Below are 13,052 nucleotides of genomic sequence, written 5' to 3' on the forward strand. Positions count from 1 at the left end.
TCACTGTAAAGGTTTGGAATGAATGATATCACTGTAAAGGTTTGGAATGAATGATATCACTGTAAAGGTTTGGAATGAATGATATCACTGTAAAGGTTTGGAATGAATGATATCACTGTAAAGGTTTGGAATGAATGATATCACTGTAAAGGTTTGGAATGAATGATATCACTGTAAAGGTTTGGAATGAATGATATCACTGTAAAGGTTTGGAATGAATGATATCACTTTAAAGGTTTGGAATGATTGATACCACTTTAAAGGTTTGGAATGAATGATACCACTGTAAAGGTTTGGAATGAATGATATCACTTTAAAGGTTTGGAATGAATGATATCACTGTAAAGGTTTGGAATGAATGATACCACTGTAAAGGTTTGGAATGAATGATATCACTGTAAAGGTTTGGAATGAATGATATCACTGTAAAGGTTTGGAATGAATGATATCACTGTAAAGGTTTGGAATGATTGATACCACTTTAAAGGTTTGGAATGAATGATATCACTGTAAAGGTTTGGAATGTGTTGAACCTTTGATGAGATGACATGAAACAGCATGAATGTGATTTGAAGAAAAAAAACTATTATTTAATCTATAACGACAATGAATAGATGTTGGGATGGATAATACTCTTAACATTGCACATCTCCAGACTTGAATGAGTGTGTGGAGAACCCAGGCATCTGTAACAACGGACACTGTATCAACACAGACGGCTCCTTCCGCTGCGAGTGTCCAATAGGCTACACTCTCAACTACACTGGAGTACACTGCATCGGTGAGACTCACCCCTACACAACACACCTATTCTAAATGAATTAACTGCCTATAGAGTTAACAGGAAACCTGCTCCACAGTCAACTACACTGGGGTAAACTGCATCGGTGAGACACACCCCTACACAACACACCTATTCTATATGAATTAACTCCCAATAGAGTTAACAGGAAACCTGTTCCACAGTCAACTACACTGGGGTACACTGCATGGGTGAGACACAACCCTATACAACACAGGTGGTGCTCATATAGGACAGGCTCTACCAGGTGGTGCTCATATAGGACAGGCTTTATCAGGTGGTGCTCATATAGGACAGGCTCTACCAGATGGTGCTCATATAGGATAGGCTCTACCAGGTCAGTGCTCATATAGGACAGGCTCTACCAGGTGGTGCTCATATAGGACAGGCTCTATCAGGTGGTGCTCATATAGGACAGGCTCTACCAGGTGGTGCTCATATAGGACAGGCTCTACCAGGTGGTGCTCATATAGGACAGGCTCTACCAGGTGGTGCTCATATAGGACAGGCTCTACCAGGTGGTACTCATATAGGACAGGCTCTACCAGGTCGGTACTCATATAGGACAGGCTCTACCAGATGGTGCTCATATAGGACAGGCTCTACCAGGTCAGTGCTCATATAGGACAGGCTCTATCAGGTGGTGCTCATATAGGACAGGCTATACCAGGTGGTGCTCATATAGGACAGGCTCTACCAGGTGGCGCTCATATAGGACAGGCTCTACCAGGTGGTGCTCATATAGGACAGGCTCTACCAGATGGTGCTCATGTAGGACAGGCTTTACCAGGTGGTGCTCAAATAAGACAGGCTCTACCAGATGGTGCTCATATAGGACAGGCTCTACCAGGTGGTGCTCATATAGGACAGGCTCTACCAGGTGGTGCTCAAATAAGACAGGCTCTACCAGGTGGTGCTCAAATAAGACATGCTCTACCAGGTGGTGCTCATAGGTGCTCATATAAGACAGGCTCTACCAGGTGGTGCTCAAATAAGTCAGGCTCTACCAGGTGGTGCTCATATAAGACAGGCTCTACCAGGTGGTGCTCATATAGGAGCTATACAGAGGAAACACTCTACTACACCAGAATGCACTGTGTCCTCTAACGCCACTAAACCTTGACATACCTCCTCTGTACTGTGCCATCTCATAGCGTCTATACTGAAGAAAACGTATGGAGTTGACCAAACAATAAGGTTCATGCATCTAAATAACTGGTTTCCCAGACACATATTAAACCTAGTATTGGACTGGAAAACATGGTCAATGGAGAATCTCCTTAATATTAATCTATGTCTGGATAACTGCCCCATAAACTACAATAAACGATACTGTGATCTGGAAATTCTACTGTAATCTTATACTTGACTAGTCCAGTTACAGTTTGGTTAATTGTCCAACCGTGTGGTCCTGACCAGATGTTGACGAGTGTTTGGTGGGGAGCCTATGTGGCAACGGGACGTGCTCTAACGTGATTGGAGGGTTCGAGTGTAACTGTGAGGAGGGCTTTGAGCCAGGCCCCATGATGACCTGTGAAGGTGGGTGGAAGTGGAAACCTACTGGACATGTTGTCAATGTGGTGGAGATTTATTTCTTTAGTATTGTGTTGCAGTCATTGTAATTTAAACACGTTTTCATCAAGTATGTGATTCAGTATTTAAAAAAATGTTTTATAGACTTTTATTTTCCGAGTTTTAGTATATTGAAAATCGAATAAAATCATGATCTTAACATTGGCAAACGTGTTTAATTGCAAATGGAACATATTAATATTATATTAAGCTAGTGTGAAATGTTCAGTAGGAAAGTTAAACCATATGGATATAAATATATGAATATATAAATATATGAATATATGAATATATAAATATATGAATATATGAATATATGAATATATGAATATATAAATATGTGCTGGATGTATTGAAGGCAGGATGCCAATTTAAATGCAGAAATGTTCAAATGAGACTGATTATTTGCCTGAAGGTTGTGCTGTGTTGTGTGCGTGCGTGCGCGCGTGGTTCATGGGATATCGATTTTGACTGCTCGTGTTGTCCTCTGTCTGTCTCTCTGTCTGTCTACGTCCCGTTCTCTGGGTCAGACGTCAACGAGTGTGCAATCAGCCCCCTACTGTGTGCATTCCGCTGCATCAACACCTTCGGAGGATACGAGTGCATGTGTCCCGGTGGCTACACTCTGAGAGAGAACCAGAGGATGTGCCAGGGTGAGATGCACACGCTACACACTTACACACATTATTACTCTTCACCCTGATGGGATAGTTCAACCAAATGACGAGTCACGCTAACTCCCAAAACACATTTTTTTTATTTTTTTATTTCACCTTTATTTAACCAGGTAGGCTAGTTGAGAACAAGTTCTCATTTGCAACTGCGACCTGGCCAAGATAAAGCATAGCAGTGTGAGCAGACAACAAAGAGTTACACATGGAGTAAACAATTAACAAGTCAATAACACAGTAGAAACCAAAGGGGGAGTCTATATACAATGTGTGCAAAAGGCATGAGGAGGTAGGCAAATAATTACAATTTTGCAGATTAACACTGGAGTGAAGAATGATCAGATTGTCATGTACAGGTAGAGATATTGGTGTGCAAAAGAGCAGAAAAGTAAATAAATAAAAACAGTATGGGGATGAGGTAGGTGAAAAAGGGTGGGCTATTTACCAATAGACTATGTACAGCTGCAGCGATCGGTTATCTGCTCAGATAGCTGATGTTTGAAGTTGGTGAGGGAGATAAAAGTCTCCAACTTCAGCGATTTTTGCAATTCGTTCCAGTCACAGGCAGCAGAGTACTGGAACGAAAGGCGGCCAAATGAGGTGTTGGCTTTAGGGATGATCAGTGAGATACACCTGCTGGAGCGCGTGCTACGGATGGGTGTTGCCATCGTGACCAGTGAGCTGAGATAAGGCGGAGCTTTACCTAGCATGGACTTGTAGATGACCTGGAGCCAGTGGGTCTGGCGACGAATATGTAGCGAGGGCCAGCCGACTAGAGCATACAAGTCGCAGTGGTGGGTGGTATAAGGTGCTTTAGTGACGAAACGGATGGCACTGTGATAGACTGCATCCAGTTTGCTGAGTAGAGTGTTGGAAGCCATTTTGTAGATGACATCGCCGAAGTTGAGGATCGGTAGGATAGTCAGTTTTACTAGGGTAAGCTTGGCGACGTGAGTGAAGGAGGCTTTGTTGCGGAATAGAAAGCCGACTCTTGATTTGATTTTCGATTGGAGATGTTTGATATGAGTCTGGAAGGAGAGTTTGCAGTCTAGCCAGACACCTAGGTACTTATAGACGTCCACATATTCTAGGTCGGAACCATCCAGGGTGGTGATGCTAGTCGGGCATGCGGGTGCAGGCAGCGACCGGTTGAAAAGCATGCATTTGGTTTTACTAGCGTTTAAGAGCAGTTGGAGGCCACGGAAGGAGTGTTGTATGGCATTGAAGCTTGTTTGGAGGTTAGATAGCACAGTGTCCAAAGACGGGCCGAAGGTATATAGAATGGTGTCGTCTGCGTAGAGGTGGATCAGGGAATCGCCCGCAGCAAGAGCAACATCATTGATATACACAGAGAAAAGAGTCGGCCCGAGAATTGAACCCTGTGGCACCCCCATAGAGACTGCCAGAGGACCAGACAGCATGCCCTCCGATTTGACGCACTGAACTCTGTCTGCAAAGTAATTGGTGAACCAGGCAAGGCAGTCATCCGAAAAACCGAGGCCCCTGAGTCTGCCGATAAGAATATGGTGATTGACAGAGTCGAAAGCCTTGGCAAGGTCGATGAAGACGGCTGCACAGTACTGTCTTTTATCGATGGCGGTTATGATATCGTTGAGTACCTTGAGTGTGGCTGAGGTGCACCCATGACCGGCTCGGAAACCAGATTGCACAGCGGAGAAGGTGCGGTGGGATTCGAGATGGTCAGTGACCTGTTTGTTGACTTGGCTTTCGAAGACCTTAGATAGGCAGGGCAGGATGGATATAGGTCTGTAACAGTTTGGGTCCAGGGTGTCTCCCCCTTTGAAGAGGGGGATGACTGCGGCAGCTTTCCAATCTTTGGGGATCTCAGACGATATGAAAGAGAGGTTGAACAGGCTGGTAATAGGGGTTGCGACAATGGTGGCAGATAGTTTCAGAAATAGAGGGTCCAGATTGTCAAGCCCAGCTGATTTGTACGGGTCCAGGTTTTGCAGCTCTTTCAGAACATCTGCTATCTGGATTTGGTTAAAGGAGAACCTGGAGAGGCTTGGGCGAGGAGCTGCGGGGGGGGGCGGAGCTGTTGGCCGAGGTTGAAGTAGCCAGGCGGAAGGCATGGCCAGCCGTTGAGAAATGCTTATTGAAGTTTTCGATAATCATGGATTTATCAGTGGTGACCGTGTTACCTAGCCTCAGTGCAGTGGGCAGCTGGGAGGAGGTGCTCTTGTTCTCCATGGACTTCACGGTGTCCCAGAACTTTTTGGAGTTGGAGCTACAGGATGCAAACTTCTGCCTGAAGAAGCTGGCCTTAGCTTTCCTGACTGACTGCGTGTATTGGTTCCGGACTTCCCTGAACAGTTGCATATCACGGGGACTATTCGATGCTATTGCAGTCCGCCACAGGATGTTTTTGTGCTGGTCGAGGGCAGTCAGGTCTGGGGTGAACCAAGGGTTGTATCTGTTCTTAGTTATGCATTTTTTGAACGGAGCATGCTTATCTAAAATGGTGAGGAAGTTACTTTTGAAGAATGACCAGGCGTCCTCAACTGACGGGATGAGGTCAATGTCCTTCCAGGATACCCGGGCCAGGTCGATTAGAAAGGTCTGCTCACAGAAGTGTTTTAGGGAGCGTTTGACAGTGATGAGGGGTGGTCGTTTGACTGCGGCTCCGTAGCGGATACAGGCAATGAGGCAGTGATCGCTGACATCCTGGTTGAAGACAGCGGAGGTGTATTTGGAGGGCCAGTTGGTCAGGATGACGTCTATGAGGGTGCCCTTGTTTACAGAGTTAGGGTTGTACCTGGTGGGTTCCTTGATGATTTGTGTGAGATTGAGGGCATCTAGCTTAGATTGTAGGACTGGCGAGGTGTTAAGCATATCCCAGTTTAGGTCACCTAACAGAACAAACTCTGAAGCTAGATGGGGGGCGATCAATTCACAAATGGTGTCCAGGGCACAGCTGGGTGCTGAGGGGGGTCGGTAGCAGGCGGCAACCGTGAGAGACTTATTTCTGGAGAGAGTAATTTTCAAAATTAGTAGTTCGAACTGTTTGGGTATGGACCTGGAAAGTATGACATTACTTTGCAGGCTATCTCTGCAGTAAACTGCAACTCCGCCCCCTTTGGCAGTTCTATCTTGACTGAAGATGTTATAGTTGGGTATGGAAATCTCTGAATTTTTGGTGGCCTTCCTGAGCCAGGATTCAGACACAGCAAGGACATCAGGGTTAGCAGAGTGTGCTAAAGCAGTGAGTAAAACAAACTTAGGGAGGAGGCTTCTGATGTTGACATGCATGAAACCAAGGCTTTTTCGATCACAGAAGTCAACAAATGAGGGTGCCTGGGGACATGCAGGGCCTGGGTTTACCTCCACATCACCCGCGGAACAGAGAAGGAGTAGTATGAGGGTGCGGCTAAAGGCTATCAAAACTGGTCGCCTAGAGCGTTGGGGACAGAGAATAAGAGGAGCAGGTTTCTGGGCATGGTAGAATATATTCAGGGCATAATGCGCAGACAGGGGTATGGTGGGGTGCGGGTACAGCGGAGGTAAGCCCAGGCACTGGGCATACACACACGGACGGACGCGCTTACACACTCTTCACACTCTACACACTCTACACACTCTACACACTCTACACACTCTACACACCCTTCACACTCTACACACTCTACACACCCTACACACTTTTCACACTCTTCACACTCTTCACACGCTTACACACTCTTCACACTCTACACACTCTTCACACTCTACACACTCTACACACTCTACACACTCTTCACACTCTTCACACGCTTACACACACTTCACACTCTACACACTCTACACACTTTTCACACTCTTCACACTCTACACACTCTACACACTCTACACACTCTTCACACTCTACACACTCTACACACTCTACACACTCTTCACACTCTTCACACTCTACACACTCTACACACTCTACACACTTTTCACACTCTTCACACTCTACACACTCTACACACTCTTCACACTCTACACACTCTACACACTCTTCACACCCTTTACACTCTTCACACTCTTCACACTCTACACACTCTACACAATCTTCACACTCTTCACAATCTAAACACTCTTCACACTCTACACACTCTACACACTCTTCACACGCTTACACACACTTCACACTCTACACACTCTTCACACTCTACACACTCTTCACACTCTTCACACTCTACACACTCTTCACACGCTTACACACACTTCACACTCTTCACACTCTTCACACTCTACACACTCTTCACACTCTACACACTCTACACACTCTACACACCCTTTACACTCTTCACACTCTTCACACTCTACACACTCTACACACTCTTCACACTCTACACACTCTACACACTCTTCACACTCTTCACACTCTACACACTCTTCACACTCTACACACTCTACACACTCTTCACACCCTTTACACTCTTCACACTCTACACACTCTACACACTTTTCACACTCTTCACAATCTATACACTCTTCACACTCTACACACTCTACACACTCTTCACACTCTTCACACGCTTACACACACTTCACACTCTACACACTCTTCACACTCTACACACTCTTCACACTCTTCACACTCTACACACTCTTCACACGCTTACACACACTTCACACGCTTCACACGCTTCACACTCTACACACTCTTCACACTCTTCACACTCTACACACTCTACACACTCTACACACTCTTCACACCCTTTACACTCTTCACACTCTAAACACTCTTCACACTCTACACACTCTATACACCCTTCACACTCTTCACACTCTACACACTCTTCACACTCTTCACACTTTTCACACCCTTCACACCCTTCACACTCTTCACACTCTACACACTCTTCACACCCTTCACACTCTTCACACTCTTCACACCCTTCACACTCTTCACACTCTTCACACTCTACACACTCTTCACACCCTTCACACACTTCACACGCTTCACACTCTTCAAATCAAATCAAATCAAATGTATTTTATATAGCCCTTCGTACATCAGCTGATATCTCAAAGTGCTGTACAGAAACCCAGCCTAAAACCCCAAACAGCAAGCAATGCAGGTGTAGAAGCACGGTGGCTAGGAAAAACTCCCTAGAAAGGCCAATACCTAGGAAGAAACCTAGAGAGGAACCAGGCTATGTGGGGTGGCCAGTCCTCTTCTGGCTGTGCCGGGTGGAGATTATAACAGAACATGGCCAAGATGTTCAAATGTTCATAAATGACCAGCATGGTCGAATAATAATAAGGCAGAACAGTTGAAACTAGAGCAGCAGCACAGTCAGGTGGAAGTTGAAACTGGAGCAGCAGCATGGCCAGGTGGACTGGGGACAGCAAGGAGTCATCATGTCAGGTAGTCCTGGGGCATGGTCCTAGGGCTCAGGTCAGTTGAAACTGGAACAGCAGCATGGCCAGGTGGACTGGGGACAGCAAGGAGTCATCATGTCAGGTAGTCCTGGGGCATGGTCCTAGGGCTCAGGTCCTCTGAGAGAGAGAAAGAAAGAGAGAAGGAGAGAATTAGAGAACGCACACTTAGATTCACACAGGAAACCGAATAGGACAGGAGAAGTACTCCAGATATAACAAACTGACCCCAGCCCCCCGACACATAAACTACTGCAGCATAAATACTCTTCACACTCTTCACACTCTACACACTCTACACACTCTTCACACTCTTCACACGCTTACACACACTTCACACTCTACACACGCTTCACACTCTACACACTCTTCACACTCTTCACACTCTACACACTCTTCACACGCTTACACACACTTCACACTCTTCACACTCTACACACTCTACACACTCTACACACTCTACACACTCTTCACACCCTTTACACTCTTCACACTCTTCACACTCTACACACTCTACACACTCTTCACACCCTTTACACTCTTCACACTCTTCACACTCTACACACTCTTCACACTCTTCACACTCTACACACTCTTCACAAACGCTGCTGCTGCTCTGTTTACTATCTATCCTGATTGCCTAGGTACTTTTCTACATGTACATATTACCTCCACTACTTCGTTCCCCTGCACATTGACTTGATACCGGTACTCCTTGTATATAGTTTAGATTTTTTAAATATTTATTTCCTTCTTCATTTTTGTATTATTAATTATTAGAATTATTAATAAGAATTATTATTATTAATTAATTATTCTTTTTAAATGTATTTTATTGTAGAAACACCAGTACACATACAAGAAGTGTACCAACAGACAATGATAACATATGCTAGTGGATACAACAAATTACAGATTATACAAAGACCTTAGTCAACACGTTTTTTTTGGTTACTACATGATTCCATATGTGTTATTTCATAGTTTTAATGTCTTCACTATTATTCTACAATGTAGAAAATTTAAAGAAATAAAGAAAAAACCCTTGAATTGAGTAGGTGTGTCCACACTTTTGACTGGTACTGTATGTGTCATCAGCCCCAGGAGACGTATTCTTTTTTTAAGGTGTTCATTTAGAACAAATGCCCTCTTCATCTATAATAGGGTCATCACATTGTACCCTTTTAGCCTCCACAACTGATTTCACATCCCGCAGATGATACCAACAAACAAACAAAAGAGTTGAGGTCATCTCACAGTACTTTATACAAAACAACAGCTTTGTTTCCCCATCATTTCTCCCTGTGGGCATATAATATTAAAACAACGCAGACTATGGTGGGTTTTTACACACATCCAAACCTTTCACAGTAGCTGGACAAAGATCCAATATAAATACCAACGGGAGAATGTCCACTCACCGTTTTACTGCTTTCAAATAGGCCTGTGTTTTTTTATTGAACATAATTGGAACCATCTTACAGTTAAAATCGTGTTTTCTCGTCTCCAGAAGTTGCATTGCAAACACGCAACGTGAATCATTCTAATAAGTTCGGTTGTAATAAACTTAAATGAAAAACAAACATTTTTTTTTTTTTTTAGCTAAACAACAAGTCAAATGTAATGAGATGATAAAATCTCCTGGATAAATAAGAGGCATGTCGAACCAACCTTTGGTTATAGAATGCTTAAGGGAGAGCTTGAGTTTTTTTACCATATGAAATGGAAAACTATTTTTTTTTACAGGTTACAGAGAACTTCTAAATACAAGGGTCACCAGTATTCACCGAGGTACTCATCTTCTCGTTTCATGATGGGCACGTAGCCTACTGTACATCATGGAAGGTTTTTTCTTTCGCATGTCCAAAATGGGATCTGCGCATGGCTAAAATAATGTGGGCCTGTCTACAATGCTTAGATTAAAAGGGAATGTTAGCTCACTGGTTTACTCAAACTCAAACTTTAAGCTTTTAATAAAGCTTTAGTGATTAAGATTGATTTTCCAAGCGGTCTCAGGAGCCAAACCCTTTATCGAAAGTCTTGACTAAATCGCGATTGCATTGGGCAGACAAAGAACAGCCTTCAGTGAGAGGAAGGGATGCTATGCTTGATTTTTTATTTTTAAAAATTTTAACATTTAATTTTTTTTTTATATCTAAATAGGAAGTATTCAGGCACCAAAAGCTCTTTAGGCTACTCTTATTCCATGTTCATATGGGCAGTGTCACGGCTGGATAGACTGCGTTTCCACTGTCTAAATTCATGCCATAACCCATCTGCGTTACTGCTAAAACCAGCTTTTGGTTGATCTTAAATATCCCCATCAGCACTGCTGGAAATTAGCACTGGATCATGTTTTTAAGGACACACCTCAAATATTTCCACCTCGCCCATGTGAGCTCAAGCCAGCTGATATAAGACAGGTAAATTGCTGCGTTATGTCTTCAAAAATGCCAGTGTGGCAGGTTTTACATAACGAAATTACAAACAAACGTGCGTTTGACACTAGCTTCGTCTTAACGCCAGCCGAAAATAGAGCCCATTGGGTGCGAATCGTTTCTGAAGGCACTGTATAACACGAGGTACATTTGTAATTTCAGATGAACATTAAGTCTACAGACAAGGCTTAGAAAAATCGTTCGTACTCACTAAAGAACATCTTTCTTTAATACAAAAGTACTTTGCTATCATTTCCTCAGATCTGGATGAGTGTTCCGAGGGGCTCCACGACTGTGAGTCCAGAGGCATGACCTGCAAGAACCTCATCGGCACCTTCATGTGTGTGTGCCCGCCGGGGATGGTGCGGCGCCTGGACAACGAAGTGTGCGAGGGTAAGGAAAGGGTCTACAGTACATTGATAGGACTGTTCAACAGTGACGTGTTCCCGTTTCACTGTGGTCGTTGATAGGACTGTTCAACAGTGACGTGTTCCCATTTCACTGTGGTCGTTGATAGGACTGTTCAACAGTGACGTGTTCCCATTTCACTGTGGTCATTGATAGGACTGTTCAACAGTGACGTGTTCCCATTTCACTGTGGTCGTTGATAGGACTGTTCAAGACTGATCCCACTGGGGCACAGATGTCAGTTCAATGTTTCATTTTTTGATGTAGTACATTTGGTTGAATTTTCAACTAGCGCGAATTCAACGTAAAATCAATGTCATTGGATTTAGGTTAAAAGTTGGGTGAAAAATGTAGCAAATTTAATCCGTTTTCCACGTTGATTCAACGCCATCGCATAGATGGGTTGAAATAATGTGGGAAGAATGTTAATTCAACCAGTTTTTTGACTAGTGGGATGTGAGATTGCATATTTTTTGGAGGGGAAATGCAAAGTTTGATTTTAAACATATATCGCCCCTCCTTCTACTGAATCTTTAACTTTCTATTTCTCTTTCCCTCTCTAACCCCTTTCATCTTTTACTCTCTCTCTCCATCACATTCTCACCTCCCTTGTATCCCTCCCTCTGTCTCTCTCTCTCCATCACATTCTCACCTCCCTTGTATCCCTCCCTCTGTCTCTCTCTCTCTCTCCATCACATTCTCACCTCCCTTGTATCCCTCCCTCTGTCTCTCTCTCTCTCTCTCCATCACATTCTCACCTCCCTTGTATCCCTCCCTCTGTCTCTCTCTCTCTCTCCATCACATTCTCACCTCCCTTGTATCCCTCCCTCTGTATCTCTCTCTTGCTCTGTTTCTCCATTCAGATGAGAATGAGTGTCGTAGCAAGCCGGGCATCTGTGAGAATGGTCGTTGTATCAACACGATAGGCAGCTACATATGCGAGTGTGGAGGCGGATATGAGTCTGACTCTACACGGACACAGTGTCTCGGTAAGAATCCAACACACTCCTCCGGAACACACTCCTACTGTGTGTGTGTGTGTGTGTGTGTGTGTGTGTGTGTGTGTGTGTGTGTGTGTGTGTGTGTGTGTGTGTGTGTGTGTGTGTGTGTGTGTGTGTGTGTGTGTGTGTGTGTGTGTGTGTGTGTGTGTGTGTGTGTGTGTGTGTGTGTGTGTGTGTGTGTGTGTGTGTGTTTTTTATGTAAATGGAGAAAAAAAAAAAAAGAGATTTAAAAATGTCTTTCAAACGCCTGTTCATTTTTTCATGTGTAATGTGATGAATGACTTGTTTAAATGTCTGTCTGTTCTGTATAGAGATTAAAAAATGTCTTACAAACGCCTGTTCTTCTTTTCATGTGTAATGTGTTGAATGACTTGTTTAAATGTCTGTCTGTTCTGTATAGAGCCTGTGTTCTAACGTCAACGTTCCCGGTTGCTCTCAACCATAGTCTTCCCTCACCGGGAAAACAGCCGTCAATCCCCCACAACGTCCTTTCTGTCTCTCCCACTTATCTGTCTCCCCACTCTGTTTCATAACACCTGCATTGCTTGCTGTTTGCTTGCTGTAGGCTTGCTGTTTGCTTGCTGTAGGCTTGCTGTTTGCTTGCTGTTGGCTTGCTGTTTGCTTGCTGTTGGCTTGCTGTTGGCTTGCTGTTGGCTTGCTGTTGGCTTGCTGTTTGCTTGCTGTTGGCTTGCTGTTTGCTTGCTGTTGGCTTGCTGTTTGCTTGCTGTTGGCTTGCTGTTGGCTTGCTGTTGGCTTGCTGTTGGCTTGCTGTTTGCTTGCTGTTTGCTTGCTG

At 44.1% G+C, this 13,052-nt stretch overlaps 1 protein-coding gene across 1 annotated transcript in view; it reads left to right on the plus strand.

Annotated features, from left to right (window-relative positions):
* The window catches only part of fbn2a (fibrillin 2a), a 217,767-nt gene that overhangs the window by 183,908 nt on the left and 20,807 nt on the right, over positions 1-13,052 (plus strand). The window contains exons 52-56 of the mRNA XM_031802448.1: positions 656-781; positions 2,222-2,341; positions 2,905-3,027; positions 11,112-11,243; positions 12,122-12,247. Of these exons, the coding sequence (XP_031658308.1) occupies positions 656-781; positions 2,222-2,341; positions 2,905-3,027; positions 11,112-11,243; positions 12,122-12,247 (627 nt within the window). The remainder of the gene's footprint in view (positions 1-655; positions 782-2,221; positions 2,342-2,904; positions 3,028-11,111; positions 11,244-12,121; positions 12,248-13,052) is intronic.

Source organism: Oncorhynchus kisutch, linkage group LG23, assembly GCF_002021735.2.
Source record: "Oncorhynchus kisutch isolate 150728-3 linkage group LG23, Okis_V2, whole genome shotgun sequence".
NCBI lineage: Eukaryota > Metazoa > Chordata > Actinopteri > Salmoniformes > Salmonidae > Oncorhynchus > Oncorhynchus kisutch.